Genomic DNA, 27,444 nt, shown 5'->3' on the forward strand with positions numbered 1-27,444 from the left:
CTAAACCACCTTGTCTAAATTAAACAATTTCTAAATTTAAATTTTATATGCGTGGATAAACAGTGCCAACACGTGCAGGTAATAACATATAATTTACAAATTTTGTAAACATGTTGTTGGAAGTGAACATAAATTAAACAAAATGACACATTTGCTGAAAAATATCAGAATTTATTCACTGAGATTAGAAAGCTGAATCTTATTAAAGAAGCAGAGTGAAGTGTGAGCGAAAACTCGGCTTCTGTCCTAGTTTTACCAGCAGATGAGTGAAGAATCCAGAGGAACGCTCACAAACATCAAGTCTTTATTGGGAAACGCATGTCTCATGCTGCAGTCGACACAAGCTGAGCGATCTTCTGCTGCAGCACGGCCTTCATCTCCTGGTTCTCCAGGTTGTCTGTGATGGTGGAGAAGAAATGGCGGGTGTTGTCGCTTTCCAGAGAGCTGCAGCTGTCTGGGAAAGCAGCCATGATGGCCTCGTAGTGACTCAGGATCTCCAGGCTGCACAGGAACAGAGGCTCACACTGGCCTCCCGGCATCATCACCTGGAAGGAGGAAAATAGCTGATTAAGGAACAGGAGAGGTTTTTGACATCATCTGTTAGCGCCTAAGTCAGCTGTCCCTACCTGGATGTGCTGAACGTGGCAGAAGAACTGGCTGAGAACAAAAAGAACCTCCTGGCTGGGAGCTGTATCCACCTCCTCCTCCATCTGGGACTCTTTCAGAGGGTCTTCATACATTTTAGGAGCTCTTACTGATATGGGAGAGGGATTTAAGCATCTGGATGGGGGAGCTTTTGGAGCAGAGGTGGTTAGTGCTGCAGGTGAAGGGCAAGCCAGCTTGGCTTTTACCGAGTTTATCATTTCCCTTACAGCGTGTGCGTACAGCCTGCTGACGTGGGCCCAGCCGCTGGCTGACAGCCAATCAGAACAGCTGGAACCGCAGAGCAGCTGGAAGACTCGGAGCAGGAGAACCGACAGGCGGAGCTCATAGGAAAACTGCCTCAGGTCCAGGAGAGGAAGATAGTCCACGTACTCCAGAGAAAAGGGGACGTTGAGGCGGTTGGAAGTGATCAGCTCCTTCAGGACTTTCAAGAGTCTGGTCCACTGGGAGACGGAGCACCAGGGTAGTGTCTGGGTCAGCGCCACCAGCAGGCCTTTGCTGAACATGCTCATGTGGTCTGTCTTGTTCTGGTCCAGAGAGAGGTGGGATAACATGATGGACTGCAGGGAGTCCGATATGGAGCAGCACTCCATCCAGGCTAAAAGACCCGTTCCCTGGCCGTACTGAGGCAGGTCCAGACCCGACCACTCCTGCAGAGGGTTAGATGGAGAGAAGCATCACAGAAATGATGATATATTATTTATATAACTATAATTACTGAAATCACTTTATGTATTATATACTTTCATTTTATTGGTATCTGTGTATTATTATGTGAAAATTGTTGAAACTAGAATTAATATTTATTATTGTTGTTAAAACCATTCATATAATATTTTATTACAACTATATCAGCATAATCTTTTTTTATTAGCTTAATTCTAATTATTTATCTTGGGTGTGTGGACCCTGAGCGTTATGTGGGAGGGAGAGAGGGAATTTATTATATTTACTTAATGCTAACTCCCTGATGAACGGCATCCCTCTCCATGGTGTGGGGGTGGTTTTGTGTGGGAGCACTGGGCTCTGGATCAGCTCTCTCCCAACAGGACTCTGGCATGTTACTGATGATGGAATAATGAATAACTAAACAATTAGCTGGCCGTTATTGTCGTAAATGCTGTTGACGCCCACAGTTGAAACCCCCCTCCATCCTATTATTATCAATATTAGTATTATTATTAAGAACAACAAACAATAATAATAAGTATTAATATACATTTATTTAATTTAATCTTTGGTTTTTCAACGGAGAGACTGAGCTCTCCCTGTTGATGTGAAGGTGGTTCCACCAGCACCAGTCTACAAAACCCTGCACGACTTCTCTGTCCGTCATCCCCATCTGTGATGAGGTTGATAATAGCAGTCGGAGCCAGTTTTTTTATTAATCAGTTTTTAAATTATTTAATATTTAAAATCTGTTTTTCATCTTCGTCATCATGTTTAATTGCTCTTGCATTTCATACTTTTATATTGCAACGTACCCACATAAACACACACCACCTCTGTCATCTGGATTCATTTCACTTGGTTTGTCCATGTTTTATCACGTGTCGTGTCTTATTTATACCATGTTTTTGCATGAAAAGAACAGAAAAGTCTAAAGACAAAAACATAAAATACAGCAGATCTGACTTAAATCTAGAATGAACCCACATCAATGGAAACTGGATCCCCATCCTCATTGTACTTGTTGAAGGTGTTCCTACCTGTTCAGGTAACTCGCACACAGCCAGCAGAGACGCTGGCACCTCGTTTTTAAAGTGTTGCCCCCACACAGGCTTCAGGTGGAACCGAACGGTCCAGTCCAACCCCTCCATCTTATTATAGAGCCAGAATAAAGGTCTGGACCAGCTGCTGGGGGCCAGTGCCACCTCTGCACCCACCACCTGCCCAAGTTTGGTCAGCACAGACACCAGAAGCTCTTTGGTGTCCATGGAACAGAGGTAGGTGCCCTCTGGTGGCTGTTCCCAACACCTAGCAGGGAAATAAAAGCCTGGTTACAGCAGTAACTCTCCTGGGTGGGGAGCTTTAAAAAGGACGGAAACACACACCTGAGAGTCTGGTGGTGAAGCTGGGCCAGGACGTAGAGGAGGGGGAAAGGAGAGCAGTCCAGCACCCAGTGAGGAGAAGGAGCTGCTTCCTGGACGTCCACAGACAAGGCAGCATGGAGAAGCTGCAGACTGAGCTCTCCATCGATGGTGGAGCGACCTGGAGAAAGACGGGGAAGTGATTAAACATCCACTGAACTCACAAAATCATTTCTGTGTGAATACAAAAATGATCCACTGAGGAACATCTGTGTCGTTTGTCTACTTTACTACAAACTCCACCACGTTAACAGCACAGATTACAGGAGGTATGTTTGTATTAAGCTTTTTGTATTAAGAAAATGTTTTCATGTCATTGCATGTCATTCTGATATGAACCATTCTGCATAACTTCCTGTCTTCTTCATTATCTGAGGGCACTGTCATGCTAATACAAAACATCCAGATGGCTCATTTAAAAACCTGAGCGTAGCAAGGGCAACTACCGGTGGCGTACGTAATGAAAAAAGGAAATGCGGTGCACAAAAACTTCCAGATTTATAAGAGTGCACACACACGTCCCACGCCTGTTTCAGTTTATAAACCAGAATCAACTCTAAAGTTGGCGCACGTGAGGGAGCGTCTTACCCCGCCCTTAGGGTGGCTATAAAAGGTCAGATAAACGCCTATAATAAATATTCATCTACAGTATATCATCTCCATGATGGCTCAAAGGAAAAGAATGTTAGACGGAGATTCTGATGAACCACGTTGAAAAACGTAAAAAGGTTTTATTTGGTGGAGACGGTGTGGTCATCACCAGGGTCAGAAAGGCAACAGGTGGCAGATGCTGTTAACGCCATGACAGGACACGCCAGAGAGGATGATGCAGGTCATTGCCGAGGAATGTCGGAGTTACATAACAACCTCATGCAAGATTTCAAAGCTAAATGTGAAATAAGAGCCATTTAATAATTATGATAAAGAATCCGATTGGTCGACTAGTCGTTTTAACAGTCGGTGACTAATCGACTACCAGAATAGTTATTAGTTGCAGCCCTAGTGTGGACAGGCACCGCTTATGAACATTCAAAAGTTCAGACTCAGAAACAGCCTGTTCTCATTAGAGCTCATTAGAGTCCCGTTTGGAATGGCTGAAATTTAGGACCAAGGTTTATTTTGGGGTGACACACTTTGAAAACAATGTTGTTAGACCTCTGAAGCCCATATGAAATGTTGAAAAATTGCATAATATTGGACATTTAATGTAACGTTGGGACAAACCAGCGATGCCCTCTAACACGTCTGGCACAATATCTCCGACCTGTCAGCCGGTCCCTCAGGAAGGTGGCGGAAAATCGCTGATTGTAGTTTAACTGACGAGCACTTTTGCATGGCGACTATGTCATTTTATTGTAATTATTATTAATGTAGAACTTGATTTGTCTGGCACACTTTGGCAGCCGACTGTCTGCCTTATTATTTAGCGTGAAGGGATTTTATAACGTGCAAGTTTTGTTCCACAATGACAACATATTTTACCAGCTGAGGTTCGAATTAATAACATACATCTCAGTTTCTCTTGTAAATTCAGATTTTTTTTTCTTTTTCAGGTATATCAATATTAAACATTCATTCTTGTAAATAGCTTTAATATATAATATGTCATGTAAAAGGTTATATTTGATTTTGCACAAAAGTCTCATTTTTTGGTTTTATTGTGTGCTGTTGGTGTCGCAGTTTCCAGTTTCTCCAGATTTTGTGTGTATGATAGGGTCAGAGCTGCCGTGGAGATTCTCCCACCCAAAAGTTGACTACAATTGGTGAACTCCGTTTTTTGTGCGTGCAGAAGCTTTATAAATGAGGCCTCTGGTGAGGAGTGAAAAGTGGTTATCTCAGGCTCTGTGCCTACTCATAAAGAACTCAAGATCAACATGGACGCTTCTCAAAGATGAACCAGCTGAAACATGAGGGATGTACGGTGGAATACTCACCTGCAGCTGACAGGTTAGGCAGGACAAATGTGTTCACAACCTCCTGAGGTGTGAGAAAGCTTTGAATCTTCTTTTCTTCCTCATTCACCACATCTGGCGCCATCAGCAGACCCAGAAACTTCAGGAGCTGCTGTCTTTCACCAGCGGACAGCGATTTGTTCCCAATTATCCCTTGTAAACACCTGCAGAGCAGACTGCTACCACTCCCAGTATCTCCCCCTTCATCTCCACCTTTTCCTCCTCTCTGACTTCGGAGTCCAGGCAGCTGCTGCAGGATCTTCGCCATCAGAGAGAAAGCTCCTCTATTAAAAACAGCTGAATGGCAGCAGGACCTTAAAGTTGCTTCTGGGTTCTGAAAGGCCACCCTTGCAACCAAAGAGACCGCCGTGGTCAGGTTGCCTTGTGATGCCGACGCTCCACCTCCTCCTTGGATCATGCAGTTGAAGGCCATGTTGAGCTCCTGTTCAAACCCGTCGGCCACAGCAGAGGGGGTGGAGTGGCTAAAGAAGCCACTGCTGGATAATCTCAACATGGCAGCCAGAGATTTGTTCTTGTCTTCTAATGAGAGTCCAGAAAAAACATCTGCAATGATCTTCATCAGTTTCCTGCACCGGCTGATGTCTGAGCTCTCCCTTTGTAGTTTACTCATGAGGGTGGAGGAGAGGCTGATGAGTGTGTTGTGCTGCTGAAAAGCTGCTGGGTTCTTCTCCAGGCAGCTCATCCATCGCTCATCACAGAGCGCCCACGACGTCTCGCTGGCGAATAGCGCTGCAAAGTCTTCATGCTCTTCCAAGCGGTGACTGATGATGGTGCTGGTGACCTGTAAACCTGTTTCTGGACTGCTCTCCATATCAGGAAGACTCAGAGACGTCAGCAAACCTCTAAGTGCTTCCTTTGCAGCCACAGCTTCAGGACTTTCTGCTTCATTTAGTCGAGTCAGGACTCTTTGGACACTTTGCTCCAGCTGGAACGAAGCAGGATTCAAGCCATCGTTGACTTTTAGGAGACCTCCATCTTCACAAAACTTTACCAGTTCCGTGATAATCTGCAAAGCTTCAGTCAGTTTTATTCTGCTGGCTCGAAACTGAGATGGAGAGAGAGAAGCATGCAAGTCTCTTTGAGCTTCTTGAATAACCGTAGGGCTGAGTTTCTCATTTTTTCCTCTGGCGCTGATGACTTTGCAGAGGATGTTCAACTTCTCTTTGGCTGGAAGAACCACTTCTTGGTCTATCAGGAAGGAAGTGTGGAGAGCATCTAGGGAAATGCACAAGGCTTTGAAGCAAAGCTCTGGTGAAGTTAAGTGACCTGAAATGTCTTTAAGTGCATTAAAGAGAATATAAAGAACATCAGTGTTTGTTAAATCTGGTGAGTCCAGTTTTAACCTCTTGGCAGCCTGAGGGGACATGCTGGAAGACTTTGAGGAAAGACGAGCAAACTGGTCTGCAAACATAAGCTCTATGCTGTTGTCTTCTTTTGTGTTAAATCCATCTTGGCCTTTCCACAGTTCCCACCACACCTCCAGGAAAAAACAGACATCGTCCTCTCTTGTGGGGTTGCTCCTCACGTGTTCAACCAACCTTTCCAGCTCTGTGCACATCCAAGGCCGAGGAAGATGCAATAGGAAGCTGGTGAAATAATGCACAGCAGCTGCTGACTTCACCAGCTCCAGCAGGACAACATGGTTAACGTCAGGGAGGCTGTTCTGCAGAGAGAAGAAAGGGTTCTCCCTCCATGATGCCTCAACGTCTTCCTCAGCCTCTGAACACAGCAGCTTCAACCACACAGCACAAACAATCTTTTTCTTCCAGGTCGGAGCTTTCAGGTTGGAATAACCACCGCCTTCATCTTGTCCAGAGATTTCTCTCAACGCCTGCAGGATCGGGCTTTCCACCCGGCTCCAGTCAGATTTATGTATACAGGATAGGGATGAGGGATGACACAGCTTATCAGCCTGGAGGAAAGCCCCCTGAAGAACTGCTGAGTCTGAACAGGAAAAGAAGAAAGTCAACATTTAATTTATTCACAGATAAACAGGAAAACGCAGAGCTTTGTGTCAGCTTGAGCAAATAATCTTACAGAAAAGAATGTAAAAATGTTATACTGAACCACTCAAACAAGCGTAAAAAAAAAAAAAAAAAATCTAATTAACATAATAAAGATGCAGGAGCTATAAGCAGGACAAAGTAGCTGAAGAGATACAAGAAAAATTTACAATTGACCAAAAGCAGAGCAAAAAGTAAGCATATTTGTGTTTGGTTGATTATTTCACACTTTTAGAAATAACAACAGGGTGTTTTATTATACTCTGATGGAGAGCCTGACTGATCGCTTTCACAATGAGGTACCATCAGTAAGAATCTGTCTTCTGTGAAAAGAACTGCACAGCTAAACATGTGGGTAGTGTCACCCAAAAATGAGCGAAAGTCTCCTGCAGGTATTCACTTTTGTTCAGAGTTTCCTAGTGGATTGGATGACTGAACTATCTGATGAAGGAACAATTTGGCAATATTGGCCATTTTTACACTTTATTCATTTCACTCTGTCTGGAACCTCAGAAGTGATGAAGATCCAAACACAGCCACAACAGCTTGGCACATCCTCCCCATGCTCGTCACCAGCCTGGCCACATTTTGTTGAGGAATGACATCAAATTCCTCAACCAGGTGTTGAAGATCTGGACTCACAGCAGGTCATTCCATTCAAGAGAATGAACAGCAAGGACAGAAACCGGGAGACACTGACAAATTCTGGGGGTAATCTGTGATGATCCCGACTCTGTGGGGCAGAGCACTGTCATCATGGAGAATGGATTTAGGTCTCATATTTTGGAGATATGGGATCACCACGGCCTCCAGAATCTCATCCTGATGTCTGTCATTCAGGTGTCAGTTAATCGTCTGTGACTGGCACATCTGGCAGCAGTCAAAACCAGAATGAAGACCAACAGGAGAATATTATTAGAGGATTTTGTCACAATTTGTTGTGTTCTTCATTCCGCTGAAGTGCAAACCTTTGAAGTTATAGCTCGTTGTAAAGGTGACTAATCAGGCTTTCCATCGACGTATAATACAACTCCGGTATGTATTAATTAAGGGGAGAAATAATCAACCAACCAAAATTCCCTTTACGTTCTGTGGAAGGTTCATGATAATGCAACTTATTCTTAAGCATGTTTCTCAGTGTAATGATGTGATCCGCACAAACAAAGACCACCTCATAGTCATTAGTGTGCAAAACAGAAATGTAATCTCAAATTTGCACTTTGTCTATAAATCAACAGGAATTCTGATCAATAATCAATTATTACAACAATACTATTCTGTGACTTCGTCCATCATAACTGAAGAACTGTGAAAAAACAAGTCCAGAATTTCGTTTAATTTCTAGAATATGACAGATTACTGGATAAAATCCAATAAAGAGACTAAAAAGATTTGCCATTACCTTTGTTCAGAATCAGTGTCATCGCTGCTGAATGAAGAAAAATGCAGGTAAGCTAGCTAGTTAGCTAATCTGTTAGCAGATTAATTTGCTAACTTATTAGCTAATTTATTTGCAAGTTAGTCGGGTCAAATTCACAGATAATACCACCACGAATTGGCTGTAACTCTGATATTAAGCAGAACACAGCAGTGAGGTTTGACTTTTGGCAGCATGTCAACAATTTCAGAGAAAGCGCTTCCGCTTTAGAAGCGACCCCGCGGCTGCTTAATGTGGTCGGACATTTTCACAGCGACGCCACTGGACATAGTCGGTACTACAGCTCAGTGACGGTGTCAAAGCAAACTCATGTTGACTTCGCTTTAACCGCTGTTTGTTGTGGAAGCTGCAGCAAGAAAACAAGTTGTACCACTGCTGTAATGTGTTACATGTGTGGGATATTTGGTAATGTATTACAATGACGCAGAATATGTTTGTCACTTCATGTGGGCAAAAGGCAAAACTAATTTTCTTTTCCTCTAAAGTGAAAGTGAAAGTATCCTAAACGACTCTGCTGCTCAAACAAGAAGAATCAAGGAATTCACGCAAGAACAATCAACATGGGACCCCTGCTTAAGATCCTTATTTGCTTTTATCTGTGTACAGGTAAGCTTGTGATTTAATTGTTGTTAATAATTGTGATTTTGGAGTTCGTGTTTGGTCTGCAGGTGAGTGAGCTGACTCTGTGTTTGACTCAGGTGTGCAGGGCATCAATCAGATACCATGGCTGCCCTGTCAGTTCACTGATGAGCATGTGTCTATGAACAGTGAAGGACACATTCAGACCGACCTTGACCACAGAGAGGCTATGCTGCAGTTTGGTCAGAAAGGAGACGCTCCTGTTAATCCACAAGCCATCACTTTCCTGATCACAGGTCAGTTTCTACACCCTACAGGAGGAGCGACTGAAAAAAACAGGTTTACTTCATTGTTATCTTATTCTAGGGTCCAAATTGGACCTGCGGAAGCATCTTGAGGGGGTGGAGGCAGAAGAGCTGGAGTGTGTGCTGCGTAGGTACAGTACAGAGGGCATCCATGTCCGATGGCCAGCCCAAGGGGCGCAGGGGTACAACCGGTGGTACAGCGCCACTCTCAAACACAGCAAAGGCCTTTTCACCGTCACCGGTTTCCTCAGACAACCAACAGACCAACCTCCACCGGGACAGCAGGACTACCGCAGCTGGCCTGCTATCGCTGACAGAGAGATCCTCACTACAACAGGTAACCTCAGCAGGATGATATGTGCTGATTCACTGGAGAATTCCTGTCCTAATATCTACATCTGTATCTATGTGCTGTAGTTGCCATGGCAATCAAAACACAGACTCCATCGGTGAAAGCTGGCCTGAGGTCACAGCAGAAGCTCCACTGCCAGTTTGACGTTGACCACAGAGGACCGAACATCACCGTGGAGTGGCACTGGCAGCACCGCGGAGAAAGGACCAAACTCTTCAGCCACACCAGCCGATCTGGGCAGACTCAGGGGTCCGGGGTTGGACTGAAGGCCCTCGCGGGAGGAGATGCCTCCTACACCCTCCCTTTCACCAAGATGAGCAGTGAAGGAACCTACATATGCTCTCTGTCCGTGATTCCACTTTTTACAAGTCTAGACATTAATCTGCAGATTGAAGGTAAGTCAGACTTTGGTATAAAAAATTTTTTTTCTGTCTGATATTAAATAAGGACAGTTTCAGTTGATTTTATGGTCCAGCTTTCATACACACGAGTAAAAATCCCAGCTGGCTGCAGTTTTAGTTTGCGCCACTAGATGTCGCTGCATCCCAAGCTTTGTAACCCTTCAGATGGACCTCATGATGTTTTGTTTCTTGAGCATTTTTACATTTGACACACTTTCTGTCTGGATCTCTGTTTTTGAGATGATTACTGGTGTGTTACAGCTCTGCAGTGGAAACACTCAGCCAGACTGTTGACTGCTTATTGCAAGGGTGTTGAACTCCTGTCCTCAAGGGCCGCTATCCTGCAGGTTTTAGTTATTTCCTTGCTCCACCACACCTGAATAAAATCAAATGGATCTTATCAATATGTTCACAACAACCTATTAATTTCAGTCAGGTGTGTTAGGTCAGGGAAACAATGAAAACCTGCAGGATACTGGCCCTCGAGGACCAGAGTTTGACACCCCTGGCTTATTGCCTTCGACATATGACTTTTAACATGTTTAAATGGTATATTCTCACACCTCAGTTTAAATCTACGGTGCTCTAACTTTTTCTCAGTTTCTCAGTGACCCCAAACTTTTTTTTTTTTTTCAGCCTCATTTATTTTTTATTTTCCTGCCATGTAGTTGGAAAATATTTAAAAATTATACAGTTTGATATGCTGCCAAATACAGCTTGGTTGTAGTTTCAGTTTCTCTTCAGTTTCTCTGTCATATTTATGCCTTTATACACACCTCTTGCCTGTTGCGATATATCAACCCATAGGACCACTTCTGGCCCTAATACAACAAACATCTGGACCACATGTGGCCCACATGAGACTTGCTGTAACTGAGCCATAAGTGCCAAAAGTAGCCTGGATTCAGCCCAAACATATCTGCTGTCTGGGACCTTTTTCTGTTGAAATTATTTATTATCGCTCAAAATATTGCAGCACAGATGGTGAGAAATGTTCTTTAGGAGTAATCAATGTCGGCGAAACTGCACTGGACACATTGGACACAAGTTTTCAGAGAGGATCAGAATACACGACACTGAATTTTCACAGTTTAGTCACGATTGTACGATAACTAAGAGCCATTCATGTCACCATCATCATTTACAGCATGCTTTGCAATGCTTCAGGATTTCCATCATAGGGGGTTGCTCAAAAACAAACTCACGACAAACTCACGTTTTCTGCTGATTCTTAAAAAAAACATTTCTTTAGATTAACTATGTTTATTTAAAACTTTTCATCTTGATTTGGTTTTACAAACTGATTTAAAGTGGGTAAACCAGCAGGAAGGACAATGATGAAAAACAAAGAGGACCACTGAATTGGAAAAAAAATGTCTGTTTTATTCACAAATGGTAAAAAACAGAATTTTGTGAGGAACTCATAACTCAAAGAAAAGTGTATTACCGTAACCTAACTAGTCAACAATATTGTCAATATTTGCTAATAAAAGTTAAATGTTATGAGAAAGAGTAAGAGTTTGTTAATCTAACTTTAAACTTAAGAAAACTAAACAAAATTGGTTATTAGAGTGTTAAACAGGCGGATTTCATTTCTCTCTAAACAAGCCAACACTTTCTGTCAATTTTGGTCCCAACAGCTCCACCAATAATAATTATTTATTCTTTACTGACTTAAATTCAAAGTGTTCATGTCTCAGGCTTTTATTTTCTCCTGTTCATGCTCATTTAATTATGTCATGAATTCATTTTCTTCCATTTAAAAATATAAAATAAATGTAGGTCCAGCAGCTATTGTTGGTAATTTCTAACAGCCTCGGATAATTCTCATTTTACTGAGAAGCCTCTATGAAGACCACTATTCTTACCTAAACTTTACCTAATTATTATTCTTTTGTGTTTCGAACTTGAATATTTACCATTTCATACATACAGTTAAAGCTCCTCTCTCCACCTCAGAGCCCCCTCGTGTCTCCATCAACGTCGGACCTGTCTTGACGCTACAGGACGGCGGTGAGCAGAAGGTGGTTTGTGAGGCAGACGGCTACTATCCCTTGGATGTGGAGATAGTTTGGTATGAGCAGGACCCGGCAGTGTCCAATAAGCGGGTCGGCGCTCCTCTCCCAAAGGCACTGCAAAACATCCTGCTGTCCAGCCACAAACACAACCAGGACTCCACCTACACTGTGTCGGCCTTTTTCTACCTCCAGGCTTCACTCAGAGCTTCAGGAAGGCAGTTCACCTGCAGCGTCTCCCATCAGTCTCTGAGGATGCCCATCAGGAAGAGCTTCATCCTCAGTGTTGAAGGTATGAGGAGGTTGTCTGGTCTCAGTGCAGTACTGTGACTAACCACCTGGTGGCAGCAGAGGTTTACAGCTCCTGTGTTTTCTCTGCAGAGCCGAGCAGCTGGGTGTTCACCCTCTCTGTAGGCTTAGTCTTCGTCTTTCTGTTGGTGGTTCTGGCTGTGATGCTGCAATATCTGCACTCAGGTGAGGTCATTTTTAGCAAAAATTAGTTCTGATGGACTTATGAGGTGTTGCTGTTCAGAAGATTAACTCTCATTTATTGTCTCTACAGCAAGAAAGAAGTGGATTGAGGTAACCTGATGTTAAAGAAATCTCTTTTTTTTATCAATGCATGTTATTATGTAAATAAGTGTGTTTTCATCTGTGTGTTTTTGTCTGTCCTGAGCAGAAGAAACCGTACTGAGCCTCTGCAGTGTGAGAAGAACCCAGCAGCGATGACAGACTGTTGCTCCGTCAGTTTTTTTATTTAAGAAAGTTGCACGTTTGATTTTAGTCTTTAGGTGATTTTGGGTTTCTGTGAAACTTGAGTTGCTAAAAAACTGGATGATGAAGTAAACAACGAACATCTCGTACAACAATGCAACCATCCCAGTTTAAACCACCCTTGTGGTAGTTTTGACCCCATGTGGTGCCTCAGAGTTATACTCCTGCTGCACCTGCACAGGTGATCTACAGGTGGAAGAGTTGTGTAAAAAAATTAAAAACAAGCAAACTTAATTTAAAAATGTCAAATAATTGAAAGAATCTGCCTCACTATGCTTTAAAATGTTTGACCTAACAGATACACATGTGTTGATTTTTGTGTATTTTGGGCGTTTTTTTATATTTAATCCATCATTAGCTGAGGTTAAAAACAAAAGAGCTAATCTACATGAGATTATTTAATATTACTGAAGAGAACCAATGAATGAATGAAAAATAAAGGGTGAAACACACCTATTAATGGATAGATAAATGTGAAAACAAGTCAATCTGTTTAGGAAAATAATATAAATGAAAAGAAACTGTTTTGGTGTACAAAAACAGGCTGATCTGAAATTTGTATTTCTTGAAAGAAATTAGATTTTGCACACAAATAAAATTTGCTTTTACATAATAATGTTCTTTTGCTTGTCTCTTTTTTTTCAGTCCTGTGTGAATATGAACTGTTATTCAATACTTGCAGATACTCTCACTAATGTCAGCAAAAAAAATGATATGCGGCTGTTTTTTCCTTGAATATATTTAATGTAATTTGTTACGAAAGATTTTACATTTCTTAAACTATATATGTATGTATATATATATACATTTTATTGACAAAAGTATTCACTCACTTATCTAAACAATTTAACAAAACAACTAAACAATTTAAATCAGGTGTTCCAATCACTTCTATGGCCACATTTATATGTATACACACACTTATGAGTATAATTTGTATGACTGTATTTGCATAATACTTGAAGATCTAATGTTTCCTCAGTTTAAGACCTTCATCAAGAGGCAGCTGGCAGAGCTCAGCTTACAGATAAAGATATCCATGGAGCCAGCCTGTTACTGTGTTGTCCTCTCAACACAACAAACAGAACTGTACAAAACACCATGGGTAACCATGGATTTTCCTCTTCGCCTGGCTCCAGCTATCCATTTTGCTTAAGAGTCTCTATGTCCCCTGCAAGAATGTGTGTAAACAAGCATCTGCTCATCATCACATCAGAAACACACCATAAAGATATTAGAAAATTGTATGAAGGGCAGCAGATGGTATAAACAGGCATAAATACTACCACTCTCTTGTCTCTGAGCCCCTCCCAGCCCCACCCCAACACTTCAGTTTCCATGTAAAAACAAATAGAAGGATGGAAGGAACAAAAATTAAAAGTAAACAGTCATTAAACTCAATATGATTTATCTGAATCACCTCCCACTCCGTTTCCAGTTCTTATTTGTTTATTGGCACCACATAACTGGGATAGTTTTTCTGGCCACATTTACCTCAAACACAGGAATGCCCTCTGAAGAGGACCAGCTTTCTTTCCTCCAATGCATTCAGTACCCTAACTACATAGCTATGCAATGACATATGCAAGTTTTATGAACTGACTGAAATGATGGTTTTGAAGAGTGTTGTATAAATCAAACTTCACTCTCACTCTCACCTCAGCTATGATGTTTCAACATGAAAACCCAGGTTGCACATAGCTGTTGGTTGATAGGAGTCCGATGTCAGCCAGAGCAGACACCATGGTCTCAGGCTTCTACATCTTTTTTTATGTATTTATTTTATTATTGTGTGCTGAAATTTCATGCAACCTGACCTCACCAAAGAAACTGCCAGTAAGTTTGGATTGTCTGTCAGTGAGATCAGTGAAGGCAATTAGTTGTGTTTTTCTTTTCCAAATGCTTTTCGTGTTGAAAATCACAACTTGGTGACGTTCCAGATCCATAACAACACTTCAGGAGATGAGAACCTGACAGTTGGCTGTTTATTATTAGATGATCTAACAGGCTGCGCTGTCAGCTCTGAGCTGAACTCAGGACAGAGGGATCAGGACGAGAGAAAGAAAAAAGGAAAGAGCTGAAGCCGCAAATGGTTGAAAAGAAAAACCAAAGGGCACATACTCTGAAACACACTCGTGCAGGGAATTTTCCACCAGCTCTGCGTGGATCATCATTATGAATCCAGTAGTTAAGTGTGTGGTTAGTGGTTTGGTTGCAGGGACTTACACACTCTGAGGATGCATCAGGATCTGAAGGCTACTGCAAACCTCATGGGAGATAAGATAGCCATCATGATGGAACTAACTGAACTACCTCACTGTTATAGATGTGAAATAAATGGTTTAACCTCATCTTGGCAAAGCCTCTTCTCACTGCCTCCTGTCTAAAATGACATACCTAAAATAAATTAAGTATATCTTCACAACTACAAGGGGTTAATGTATAATTTTGGTCTCTACAGAAAGCTGAGACGTGAGGTTATTACAGAAGTGTCAGAATTAAGATATGTATGACTGTGTCAGAATAAATTCACCTGGAACGCAGTAGAATATGTGAATGTAATCTCTGCGCTTCTTGCAGACAGCTTATCCACATATAAAGCAATTGTTGGAGAACATGCTCCCCTTGACATGGCTGAGTTCTCTCTCTCTCTCTCTCTCTCTCTGTCTCTCTCTCTCTCTCTCTCTCTCCCTCTCTCTTTCCCTGGGCTCCTCTGTCTGTTTGGTGAGCGGAAGGTGCCACAGATTACCCGCCAAAGGAGACTGTTGTGTAATGTCTACGTTTGAGAGGCTGACTTGCACTCACCAATGTGTGTTTAATGTCCAATCCCAGCTAGATTTACTTGCATATTATTGCCTATTGCATATTCTTATTACCCTGATTTACTTGCCTATGATAGGTTGGGCACACAGGTACTATGCAATGGGCTGCTATAATAATGATCGACACTGTGGTGTTTCTCTAAAAAGTAAAAGAGACATTCAAACAAGTCTCTAGAACAGTGGTGGCCAACGTTGGTCCTTGAGAGCCACAATCCTGCTGGTTTTCCAAAATTCCCTGCTCCAGCACACCTGATTCAAATTAAATGGATCCAACAGCCTATAAGGATCTGCACAATGACTCATTAGTTTAAGTCAGGTGTGTTGGAGCAGGGGAATTTGGAAAACCTGCAGGATTGTGGCTCTCGAGGACCGACGTTGGCCACCCCTGCTCTAGAACAACTATAGCCCACATTTGTGTGTGTGTGTGTGTATAAATATATGGTAAATATATGGTAAAGGTCCAGGGCCCCAAGAGCCCAGAGGCCAACTTAGTAGCCCCGCCCGCTATGCACTACATGGCACGCCCCCCCAGATGTTGTTTGTGTGATGTGCTTCTTGTGTTTTAGTGTCTAAAGCCTGGTACGCGCATAACGATTTTTTTAATCTTGTGAGATTTTTTATCTGGTTGAGACCTCACACGTGAAGATAAAAAAAATCAGTTTTGATTGTACTGTGTGTGGTGTGCTCGGAAATGTAATCACGGAACAACACAACACAAGACGATGCTGTCCAGCAACTCATCTACAATCCAGTCTTCCAAGCTGGACAAACGTTGAAATGTAAGGCAAGGCAAGGCAAGGCAGTTTATTTGTATAGCACATTTCATGTACAGGACAATTCAAAGTGCTTTACATAAAACAAAGACATTACAGATATTTAGAATAGTAAAAGGCATCAACACCTAATCAACACATAATCACAATAAAATAATAAATTACATTAAAATGATTAAAAGCAAGATAAGTTAAAAAAAAAAAAAAAAAAAAAAAAAAAAAGTTACCGTGCAGATTTCATGCATAGGCACATGAGAAAAGAAAAGTTTTTAACCTGGATTTAAAAATGTCTACATTTGGGGAAAGTTTAATCTCCACTGGCAGTTTGTTCCATTTGTTTGCAGCATAACAGCTAAATGCTGCTTCTCCATGTTTAGTCTGGACTCTGGCCTGGACTAGTTGACCAGAGTCTTTGGATCTAAGAGCTCTGCTAGGTTTATATTCTCTGAACATATCACAGATGTATTCTGGGCCTAAACCATTCTGGGATTTGTAAATGATCAGAAGGGTTTTAAAATCTATTCTGTGACTGACTGGAAGCCAGTGTAAAGATTTCAAAACTGGTGTGATGTGTTCAGATCTGTTAGTCCTGGTTAAAACTCTAGCAGCAGCGTTCTGGATGAGCTGCAGATGTTTAATGCTCTTTTTAGGAAGTCCTGTTAAAAGACCATTACAGTAATCCAGTCTACTGGAGATGAACGCATGGATGAGTTTCTCTTGGTCTTTCTGGGAGACTAAACTTTTAATTCTGTTGATGTTTCTGAGCTGGTAAAAAGCTGTCTTAGTGACAGCTTTGATATGGCTGCTGAAAGTCAGATCTGAGTCTATCAACACTCCCAGGTTACGAACTTGGTTGGTAATTTTAAGAGCCCGAGTCTCCAGGTGTTTACCAATGCTGACTCTCTTCTCTTTGCTACCAAACAGAATAATCTCAGTTTTGTCTTCATTTAATTGTAGGAAATTCTCCCTCATCCAGCTGTTTATTTGCTCCAGACACTGACACAATAAGTCTATTGGACTGCAGTCATCTGGTGACAGAGACACATAAAGTTGTGTATCATCTGCATAACTTTGATAACTAATGCTATAGTTTTGTAATATTTTACCCAAAGGGAGCATATACAAGTTGAACAGAAGAGGTCCAAGGACTGACCCCTGGGGGACTCCACAAGTCATGGCCACTCGCTCGGATTCATAGCTGCCGATCGTAACAAAATAACTCCGGCCTTCTAAATAGGACCTGAACCAGTTAAGGACCGCTCCAGAAAGTCCAACCCAGTTTTCCAGCCTGTGCAACAGGATTCTGTGATCTACAGTATCAAACGCAGCACTGAGATCCAACAGAACCAGGACTGATACTTGACCAGAATCGGTATTCAACCTAATGTCATTTAACACTTTGACCAGAGCTGTTTCAGTGCTGTGATGAGGTCGGAAGCCGGACTGAAATTTATCAAGATTTCCACTTTCATTTAAAAAGTCATGAAGCTGGTGAAATACAACTTTTTCACTAATCTTGGAAATAAAAGAGAGGTTAGAGACAGGTCTATAGTTGTTCATTATAGAGGCGTCTAGAGTCCTTTTCTTTAGGAGTGGCTTAATAGCAGCTATCTTTAGTGACTTGGGAAAAATGCCTGATGCCAGCGAGCTGTTAACTATCAGTAGGAGATCACTTTCTACTGAGGTAAAAACTGTTTTTAAAAAGTCGGATGGTATCATGTCCAGAGTGCATGTTGTTGATTTCAAATGCCAAACTGTTTCTTGTAGGACTTTTAAATTCACCATTTTAAATTGTGACATGACATCAGAATTATTTCCGGGTTTTAGACACAGACTAATTTTCTTGTTTGACTGTGTGGAATTAATATTTTGCCTAATTGTTTTAATTTTTTGGCTAAAAAAGTTTGCAAATTGGTTGCATTTCTCAGTGGAAAGGAGCTCTGGGCTTATCTGTTTAGGAGGATTTGTAAGTTTTTCAATCATAGCAAACAGAGTGCGAGAATTGTTGACATTCCTGTTAATCATTTCAGATAAATGCAGCTCTCTGGCCTTGCACAGCTCATTGTTATAGTTACGCAGGCTTTGTTTGTACAGCTCATAGTAAATTTGAAGTTTATTTTTCCGCCATTTCCGCTCAGTTTTTCTGCATTCTCTTTTTAGGCTGGTAACCACAGTGGTGTTTCTCCATGGTGTTTTCTGTTTGCTCAAGTTGCTCTTGATTCTTATCGGTGCAACAGCATCCATTACATTCAAGATTTTCAGATTGAAATTATCCAGGAGTCTATCAACTGACTCTGCACTGGTTGTTGGTAACATAGCTATGGCCTCCACAAACTTAGCACTTGTTCTTTCATTAATGTACCTCTTCCTAACGGAGAAGCAGGTTGGTTGAACATTCTGAGTGATCAGTAAATCAAACAAAATACAAAAATGGTCAGACAAGGCCAAGTCAGTGACCGCAGCAGAAGAAATATCAACACCCTTTGAAATAACCAGGTCCAGAATGTGACCTCGAATGTGGGTCGGTTGTTTTATATGTTGCCACAAACCAAACATGTCCAATATGGAACAAAATTCCTTGACATTACCATCCGTCATGTTATCTATGTGAATGTTAAAATCCCCAGTTAAGATGAAATGGTTACAATCAGTAGAGATAACCGACAATAATTCAGAAAATTCATCAATAAAATTTACACAGTGTCCTGGACGTCTGTAGATGATTAGAAATAGGATTTTAGGAATGCCCCTTAAAATAAAACTAAGATATTCAAAAGAAGTAAAATCACCAAATGACATTTCTTTACACTGGAATGAATCTTTAAATAAGGCAGCTTCTCCTCCCCCTTTCCTCCCGTTTCGACATTTATTCATGAAACTAAAATGAGGGGGTGCTGTTTCATTAAGAACTGTAGCACTTGTGTCTTCTGTTAACCATGTTTCTGTCAGAAAAAGAAAATCTAAACTGTGAGAAATGATGAAGTCATTAACTAACAGTGACTTGTTGGACAGAGATCTAACATTTAGTACAGCTAGCTTTATGAAGTTTACACTGGTCTCTGTTGTATTCTGAGTTATACAAGGTACAGTTAACAGATTAGATCGATTCACCCCACAAGCTGACCGTGTTCGATTCCTTATTTTACTAACTAACACAGGAATCCTACTGGGTCCAGGCTTGATCTCAGAACAGCTGTCAGTAGTAGCAAAACTACAGCAAGGACCCTGAACGCATCATGGCATGTTATCTTTGTTGTGAATTCTGCTGCTCTGGGAACCTCCTCCCATGCCCTGCTCGGTCAGGACAGATGATCTAATAGGAGGATGAGGAGGGGGAGGGGGGGGAGCCCTGTATTTCTTGGTAGATGGTGGTCGCTGGGGTTCAGACCTGGATAGAGACATCCTTTTAAGACCTTGGGTGATGTGGAGAAGAGGGTCTGGTGAGGGGGGAGAGCTGGCAGTTGATCGCTTCTCTGCTGTGTCCTTCGCTCTTATCTGTACACTCATGTTTGGGTTTGCCGTCCCAACAGCATGACGCAAGTGTGCACCAAGTAATCTGCATCCAGTTAGATTTGGATGCACACCATCAGGTCTGAATCGCTCCTTACAGTTCCAAAAGATATTGAAGTTATCAATGAACTTTATCCCATGGGTGATACATGCGTTTGTAGAAAAAGAACCATAGCAACAACCGGCAAAAAACGTAGAAGAAACAGTAACAATCGAAAAACACAACACACAGCATGGAAGGGGATATATAGGACGAGGGAATGATGGTGGTCTTGAGACTATTGTTAACAGAAAAAGCCAGAACTGAAAAAAATAACAAACTGGAGATGACATGAACACAGACTTTATTTACTTCCTTGCTCCCCAGCCAGCTTGCTCTCTGATTGGCTGCATTCTGTGCAAAGTCACCATCCACGCAGTCACAATGCACGTGTCGTCAACATTCTTCAGAAATCGGCACTGAAATAATAAACAATTATCAATGTTCCCGATTGTCAGCTATGACCTATTTCGGAGCAGATTATCGGGACAAATCGGCTCGTAACACATCACAGACCAAATGATGATTGGACAGGGAAACCTCACAATGATTTACCATCCAAGATCGGGAAGAGGCAAAATCTGGACAAAAAGAGCCCAAATATCGTTATGTGTGTACCAGGCTTAAGTGTAATTTAAACTGAGAGGCAAGTTGCCACAGGGTGCAGCTGTCCACCCATGACCAGGCCATACAGCGACTGCAGCTAATGAGCCACCACCAACCCCAGAAGGTACCCAACCCCCACCGACCGCATGCCTAGGCGGGAAGGAAAGGAGGGGGAGGACGACAGCGGGAGAGCCCAGACACCATCCCCAGGCCCACCTTATGTGGTTTAATGGCTGAGCTTATGAACGGTAGCTCAGGGATAACTAGATCCTCGCATAATGCTTGCTCAACATCTCACCATGGTTCATCTAGACTTCTAGGCTTAAGCCATTTGGAGATATATAGCAGCTTGTTAGCTAAGAAATTATGATTAAAGTTGGGTAGGTCCAATCCACCTCTGTCTTTAGTCTGTTGTAAAGTTTTTAGACTGATACGTGATGGCTTGTTTTTACATAGAAATTTAGATATATGTGAGTCCAATGACTTAAACCAGCTGGAGGATGGTTTAGTGGGTATTGCTGAAAACAGGCAGTTGACTTTAGGTAGAACCATCATTTTAATTGTGGCAACCCTCCCTATGAGTGATATGGGTAAGTGCCTCTGCTGTGAGAGATCATCCTCTATTGTTTTAAGTAGCTGGACATAATTTAGCTTTGTTAGTTCTGATAACCTGGCGGAAATGTTTATGCCTAAATATCTAATGTTTCCAGATTGTCTTGTAATATTTGGTATGTTTTGTAGGTCACAGTTAATGAACATAACTATACTGTAGTCTTAGACCAGTTGATAGAGTAGTCAGATATTAATGAGAATGTGTCAATGAATGTGATTGTCTAGGGGAGAGATGTTGGTGAGTTCTAGAGGAAAAGTAATACATCATCAGCATAAAGACTTATCTTGTGTTCTATATATTTGGCATGGATTCTTTTAATCTCTTTATTTTGTCTTATGGCAGCAGCTAAGGGTTCATTTGAAATAGCAAAAAGGGAAGGAGAAAGCGGGCAGCCCTGCTTGGTGCTTCTCTATAAACAGAAGCTTGGAGAAGTTTGATCATTGGTCTTCACACATGCATTTGGGTTGTTATATAATAATTTTATCCAGTCTATAAAAGATGGCCCAAACCCAAATTTGTTTAATGCTGCAAATAAAAATTTCCAGTTTGGTCAAATACTTTTTCTGCATCTAAAGAAATTACTGTAGATTCCAGACTATGTAGAGTAGAATAATCTTATTATGTTAATTAATCTGCGTGTGTTAGTAGAGGAATGTCTGCCTTTATTGGGGACTGTTTGGTCAGGATGTATCATTAGAGGGGTTATTTTTGTAATCCTTCTAGCCAGAGCTTTGCTGATTATTTTAAGATCTATATTTATTAATGAAATTGGACGGTAGCTGGGTGGAAGTGTCGGGTCTTTTCTAGTAGAGTAATATTAGCTAGGTTCATATTTGGAGGTATTTTTTGTTTGTCCTTTATTTCTAATATCATATTGTAGAAAGTGGGTGCCAGCATTGTCCAGAATTCTTTGTAGAATTCTGCTGGATAACCATCTGGACCTGGACCATCTAGACCTGGGGTTTGATTGTTGGGCATTTGCTGGAGGGCTTCATGGAGTTCATCCACTGAAAGAGATGAATCCAAGGTTATTTTATTTTCATGTTTTAATTTGGACAGATTGATGCTTTTCCTGCTTCGCAAAGAACACATGCTGAAGTTTCTGGCAAGTCGTTGTTTTCTAAATATATCGTCACAAAGACCAAAATCCTTCATGTACTGTTTAACAGTTTCTGAGAATTTGGGAAAATATGGGAAAATTAGAGCACATACCAACACGTCAGTAGAGCCACGGAGTGATGTCCGTCACCCTTGGTGAGGGATTTTAGGCCGGCGTTTCACCGCAGCCAGACTTTCCACCTGCTTGTGGCTGAATTCCAGCAACTTACTTAGCACTTGGACTTCTTTGTGGAGAATCTCCACCAGACTCAAACGCGCATCCAAACTGCTAAATTTCTTATCTATAGAAATAAAAATGTCCATTGAATCGCTCCCAGGTGGTGAAATAGTTCCTGGTGAATCCTTGTTTTGCTGCCTCTTGGCCTTGGATGAGGTAGAGGGGGTAGCTGTTGGATTTGGCTTCCCCATGATGATTCTGTCGTAGCCCTGATCTATATAATCTGTCAGGCAGGCCAAATCCTCCCCACTGTGCTCCAGAGTGTACCTAAAGAGATGCTATTTCCCTACGTTAAAGATTATTTTGATTAGATTGGTCGAAACACAATTAAATGAAATGTTTGAGCTGCCTGGCTTGAATCTGCTGTCTCACCGGAACTACGTCACCTACAGCATGAGCTACAACACCTGCCCTGCAGCGTCACCTACCTGTTGCTAGCTCCTGATTAAAATTTTTAATCGGATTTTGAATCAGATTAATCACAGCTTACAAATTAATTAATTAATCACAATTAATAATAATTAATTAGCCGTGATTAACCACCATGTTTGTTCGCAAATATATCCATTTTTACTGTATTGTATCAACAGAGAGCAGGCTTTTCTTCGCTTTATTACATAAGATCACAGTTGTAATTATCAGTTAAATATTACATAAAATCAAGACCTTATAAAATATATCTCAGTTGTGCCAACCTTTTTCTGGTAAGTGCCCCTGCTTGACCCCCCCCCCCCCCCCCATCAAACCTTTTGTAGACCTGCCCCTGTGTAGCTGGAGTATAAACCCTTTCTACCCCCTTTCAGCTTCTATCTTAAAGAAGAAAGCACCTCTGATTTGTATCTCAGAACCTGTTCATAATTACTCCTGCCACATTGATGGCCCATAAATAATCAGACCTGTGTCTCCAACATCTCAGAATTGTCAAGGCATAATAGGGCATTTCAGTAAAAGACTCTTAGTCCAGGTGCTTATTGTTCTCAGTTTGAAATTAAAACCACAGGATATGCTAATTTTGAGCAAGTTGTTGATGCATTTGTAACAAGTGGCCACAAGTTTATTTTCTCATTCCCTCGCATTAGTAATCTGTGGCTTAATAATGTGTGGCCATGGGATAACAGCTTGTTGCAACGCATTAGTAACACATAGTCACAAGTTAATTCTTTTTTCTGTTGATGCCACCGGAAGGACTTGGTACTTATTCAAGGCTTGGTCCTGTTACTGTATGTGAATATTTGAGCTGTGGCAAAGATTTTTCCAGCATACATTTTCAAGACCTCTCTAAACCCAACATTTCTCTGATTAAGTCTCAGAAAGTTGACTGACTTTCAGAAAGATGATCCTCTCGTTTCCAACCAGCATATTTCTGCCTGTTGGAAACTATAATTTAAAAGCAGACACAGAGCTGCTACTTTGCTGAAATCTATAGTTGATTTTATGAGTAGGTGGTATTCAGCATGGATCTACACTGAGAGATGATTTAAATAACTGAAGGGTAGGAGGATCGGGGAGAAAAATAGTTTGCAGAGAAACAACATGTCCTTACCGCATGTAAGCCCTGCTGAAACTGGGATCAGTCTCGGTTAATTTGGAATGAGGATGCCAGATGTGTGTGGATTTGTTTGTGTGTGTGGTTGGATGTCACAGTCCCTCAACAGTGAAATGCGGGAAAGGTCAGCAGGATGGATTCCCAGACTGTTAAACCGCAAGAAGGTTTTTTCATAGAAGAACTCATTACATATGTCTAACACATACATGGTGTGAAGGCAGCACTCTTCTGATTTATTAACTCTCCAGGGCCCTTATAAAACTCATCCTGAATGAGCTCATAGAGAAAATGAACTTGAGCAACACTCACTGTGTGTGTATTTATGGGTGTGTTTCCTGGGAAAACTGCCAAGCAGGAGTTTTCTTTTTGCAACATGTGTGTTTTGGTTAATTAGAAACTACGTGTCTTATCGTCATGACACAAGCTTGCCCTTGGTTTTCTAATGTGCAGCTCATATCGTGCAGCCATTCGACTCCGGCTAAGGTTAAAAGCATACTGGTTTGTGTAGGTTGTTCGGTGGCTGTATGTGAGACAAAAAGGCGTTTTTTTTGTCCATTAAACCGGCCTGAGCCTTTAAGGAGAATTTCCCAGGGGTCAGGCCACTTCAGCATTGCTGGCTTAAATCATACCTGTGATACTCTGGCTATGGTTTTATTGAGAAACAATAAAGCAGTGGTCTCCTGTCTCTGTGGTTCAGTAAACTCTGTTACACCATCATTATTCATTCAAGGATTAAAATAAAATTAAATTAAATCATAATTTTTCATATTTAGTTCAATTAAAATTTATTTATCTATATAGTGCAAATTCACAACAAAGTTTTCCCAAGTTACCTTTAGAGAAAGTCCAGTTTATTGTGGTGAAATTATGGTCCAAATAAAACAAATTAATAATATGATCCACAGTCCGATTTTTAATAACTGTAACTATGGTTACACGGACAAATATTTCATCTATCCAAATGTAAACAATCAGAGATTTTAGCTGACATGTTTACAGTAGGGGCTGGATAAAGTTATCTGATCGATCCGATCAGATGTTTTAACACGATGGACAGATTTTTTACAATCGTAACACTTTTGACATGTACAACTTTATTTTTTAACCTTTTGACCGTCGAAATGCCATTCTGTTTTGCTGCCTCCATTTTTCAAGTCTCCCCTGAAACCCATCACGTCACGTTACCTCCATGGGGTTCAAGCATGTGCAGCAATAATATTGTTATTTTAGACAAAGCTGTGTGGGACTTGAGAGAAGTTACCATGACTTCATGCTCCTGCTGAGTTCTTCTGGGTTAAAAAAATAAATGCTAAATGTTTGCATCCAGTGGTGGAAAAAGCTTTTCACCACATGCATTTGTAAAATATTGCATCAAGAATCACTCTTAGGTCTTCAAGCGCAATTTCTTTTAGTACCACACCAACCAAAGTACTAAACAAATCCTAAAAAAAGCCATTCAAAACTTCCATTTTTCATCCATCCATTATCTTAACCGCCTAGTCCATTTTCAGGTCGTGGGTAAGGTGAAGCCTATCCCGGCATTTTAGCAGGTGAGAGGCAGGGTACATCCTGGACAGGTCACCAGTCTGTCGCAGGGCCAACACAGATATGGACAAACAACCATTCACACACACACTCACACACACTCACTCCTAGGGAGAATTTAGAATAACCAATTTACCTAACATGCATGTCTTTGGATGGTGGGAGGAAGCCGGAGAACCTGGAGAGAACCCACACATACATGGGGAGAACATGCAAACTCCACACAGGAAGGCCACCGCCCCCTGTTCAACCATCCCCCCAGCCGAGGCTCAAACCGGCGACTTTCTTGCTGTGAGGCTGCGGTGCTAACCACCACACCACCGTGCACTTCCATTTTTTCTTTTTAAAACATTTTATGATAACATTTCAGATTTTATAAAATTTAAATGTTGTCAAAAAACTTTTTTCACCACTGTAGACCACCCTCATACCTAATTTCTCTTCCTATTAGATAACTGGCAGGCCGTTAATTTTCTGTACCTGCTTTATTTGTAGTCACTCACATTCACTTTTACAGTCAATATAGAATCACCAATTAACAAGCTTGTTTTTATTTTGGACAACTGGAGAAAGTAATTCATACTAAGGGAGAACATGCAAAGTCCACATAAAAAGTCTCCAGCCAACACTGAACCAGAAACTTTTTGCTGCAACTAACCACCGAGCGGACAGTCACGGGTCACCGTCTCCGCTCTGCAGACCGATTCAACCAGGAATCTAACAACCGAGCGGACCATCACGGGTCACCACCTCCGCTCTGCAGACCGATTCAACCAGGAATCTAACCACTGAGCGGCCTGTCTGTGGTTTTGCTTTCATGCAGCTCATAGTGAAATCTGACCAAATGGGAGTAAAGACAAAAGGATCAAACTCTTTATTTAATCCCTATAAATTTCCAACTTTTCTGGACTTTTTTCACCTTCATTATTGCCACAGAAATTAATAAAATGCTCTTTTCTGTGAACCAAAACTATATTGTGGGCAGGCCGTTCAGCATCATCTATCTGGTCCTGTGGCTTATAATCTAAGTCAGACCAACTAGTGGAAGCAAAGGCGTAGTACAAAATTCTGGGCCCTATGTACAAACCACTTTGGTGGGCCCTATGCTGACTTGATCAATAGTTTACTTGCATATTTTCCCAAAGGTAATAAATATGATCATAGTTTAACCACTACATTGAGAAAATCTTAACAAATAATCCTAATAAGTCAAAGTTCTCACACACCTTTACTTAAATTAGCAAAAAGAAAAAAAAGTTGTGAAAAAATGGTGGTCTAAAATATTTTTGAGGTTTATTGTCCAGTAAATGTCCACTGGCAGGTCTTCATGTTTGCTAAATCACTGACCAGGGGTCTTATTTATCAAATAGTGCGTAGCCAAGCAAACTACAGATGGTATCCGTAGAGAAAAAGGGAAATGCAACGCACAAATACTTTTAGATTTATCAAAGAGTGAGCACGCACGACCCACGCCTGTTTCCGTACATAAATCAGAATCAACTCTAAAGTTGGCGCACATGATGGAGCGCCTTGCTACACCCTTGTGGTGGCCATAGAAGGTCGGTGTGTGAGACAGAGATCCTGATGGACCATGTTGACAAATGTAAAATGGTTTTATTTGGAGAGCATTACCAGCGTCAGAAAGGCAGAGGATGGGAAGCAGGCAGCAGATGCAGACACGCTTCATTTGGTAGAGCACCCGTCTCCCAAGTGGGAGACCAAAGTTCAAATCCCACAGGGAGAAAAGCGTCTGCTAAATGACAGTACTGATGCCGGTAGTTTAATCATTTGTTTTAATTTATAAAATAAATATGTACAGATACATCTGAGATTGGTAGCAGTTTATTTAGTGTTAAATAATATTTCTTTCTAGTTGCTGGGTGCTCCAGCTGCGTGGGCAGAGCAGTGGAACACAATCACCGCTATTAACAAGGTGGCCAAGGAGTTACAATAAATAAAGATTGTCTGGACAGAAATTAGGACAACAATAAAAAAAAGCATTGTGTAAGAATAAATAAACAAAAGGAAATCCACCTCTTGTGTGTTTTATTAGCGTTGCA

The 27,444-nt window shown here is 41.4% G+C and overlaps 2 protein-coding genes across 2 annotated transcripts; one reads left to right on the forward strand and one right to left on the reverse strand.

The window, feature by feature from the left end:
• Positions 1–25: 25 nt before the first annotated feature.
• Positions 26–8,378, reverse strand: gemin4 (gem (nuclear organelle) associated protein 4). Its single transcript, XM_041994414.1, has 6 exons — positions 8,132–8,378; positions 4,688–6,670; positions 2,718–2,874; positions 2,373–2,640; positions 627–1,313; positions 26–545 (listed from the first exon to the last, which is right to left on the reverse strand). Exons 1-6 carry the CDS (start codon positions 8,151–8,153, stop codon positions 324–326), a joined length of 3,339 nt encoding a protein of 1,112 aa, XP_041850348.1. The 5' UTR covers positions 8,154–8,378; the 3' UTR covers positions 26–323.
• Positions 8,379–8,443: 65 nt separating this feature from the next.
• dhrs13b.2 (dehydrogenase/reductase (SDR family) member 13b.2) lies at positions 8,444–13,213 on the forward strand. Its single transcript, XM_041994457.1, has 9 exons — positions 8,444–8,572; positions 8,653–8,773; positions 8,866–9,042; positions 9,113–9,388; positions 9,469–9,798; positions 11,764–12,111; positions 12,201–12,293; positions 12,382–12,401; positions 12,499–13,213. Exons 2-9 carry the CDS (start codon positions 8,728–8,730, stop codon positions 12,511–12,513), a joined length of 1,305 nt encoding a protein of 434 aa, XP_041850391.1. The 5' UTR covers positions 8,444–8,572; positions 8,653–8,727; the 3' UTR covers positions 12,514–13,213.
• Positions 13,214–27,444: the final 14,231 nt, after the last annotated feature.

This window comes from Melanotaenia boesemani, chromosome 9, assembly GCF_017639745.1.
Source record: "Melanotaenia boesemani isolate fMelBoe1 chromosome 9, fMelBoe1.pri, whole genome shotgun sequence".
In the NCBI taxonomy this organism is placed as follows: Eukaryota; Metazoa; Chordata; class Actinopteri; order Atheriniformes; family Melanotaeniidae; genus Melanotaenia; species Melanotaenia boesemani.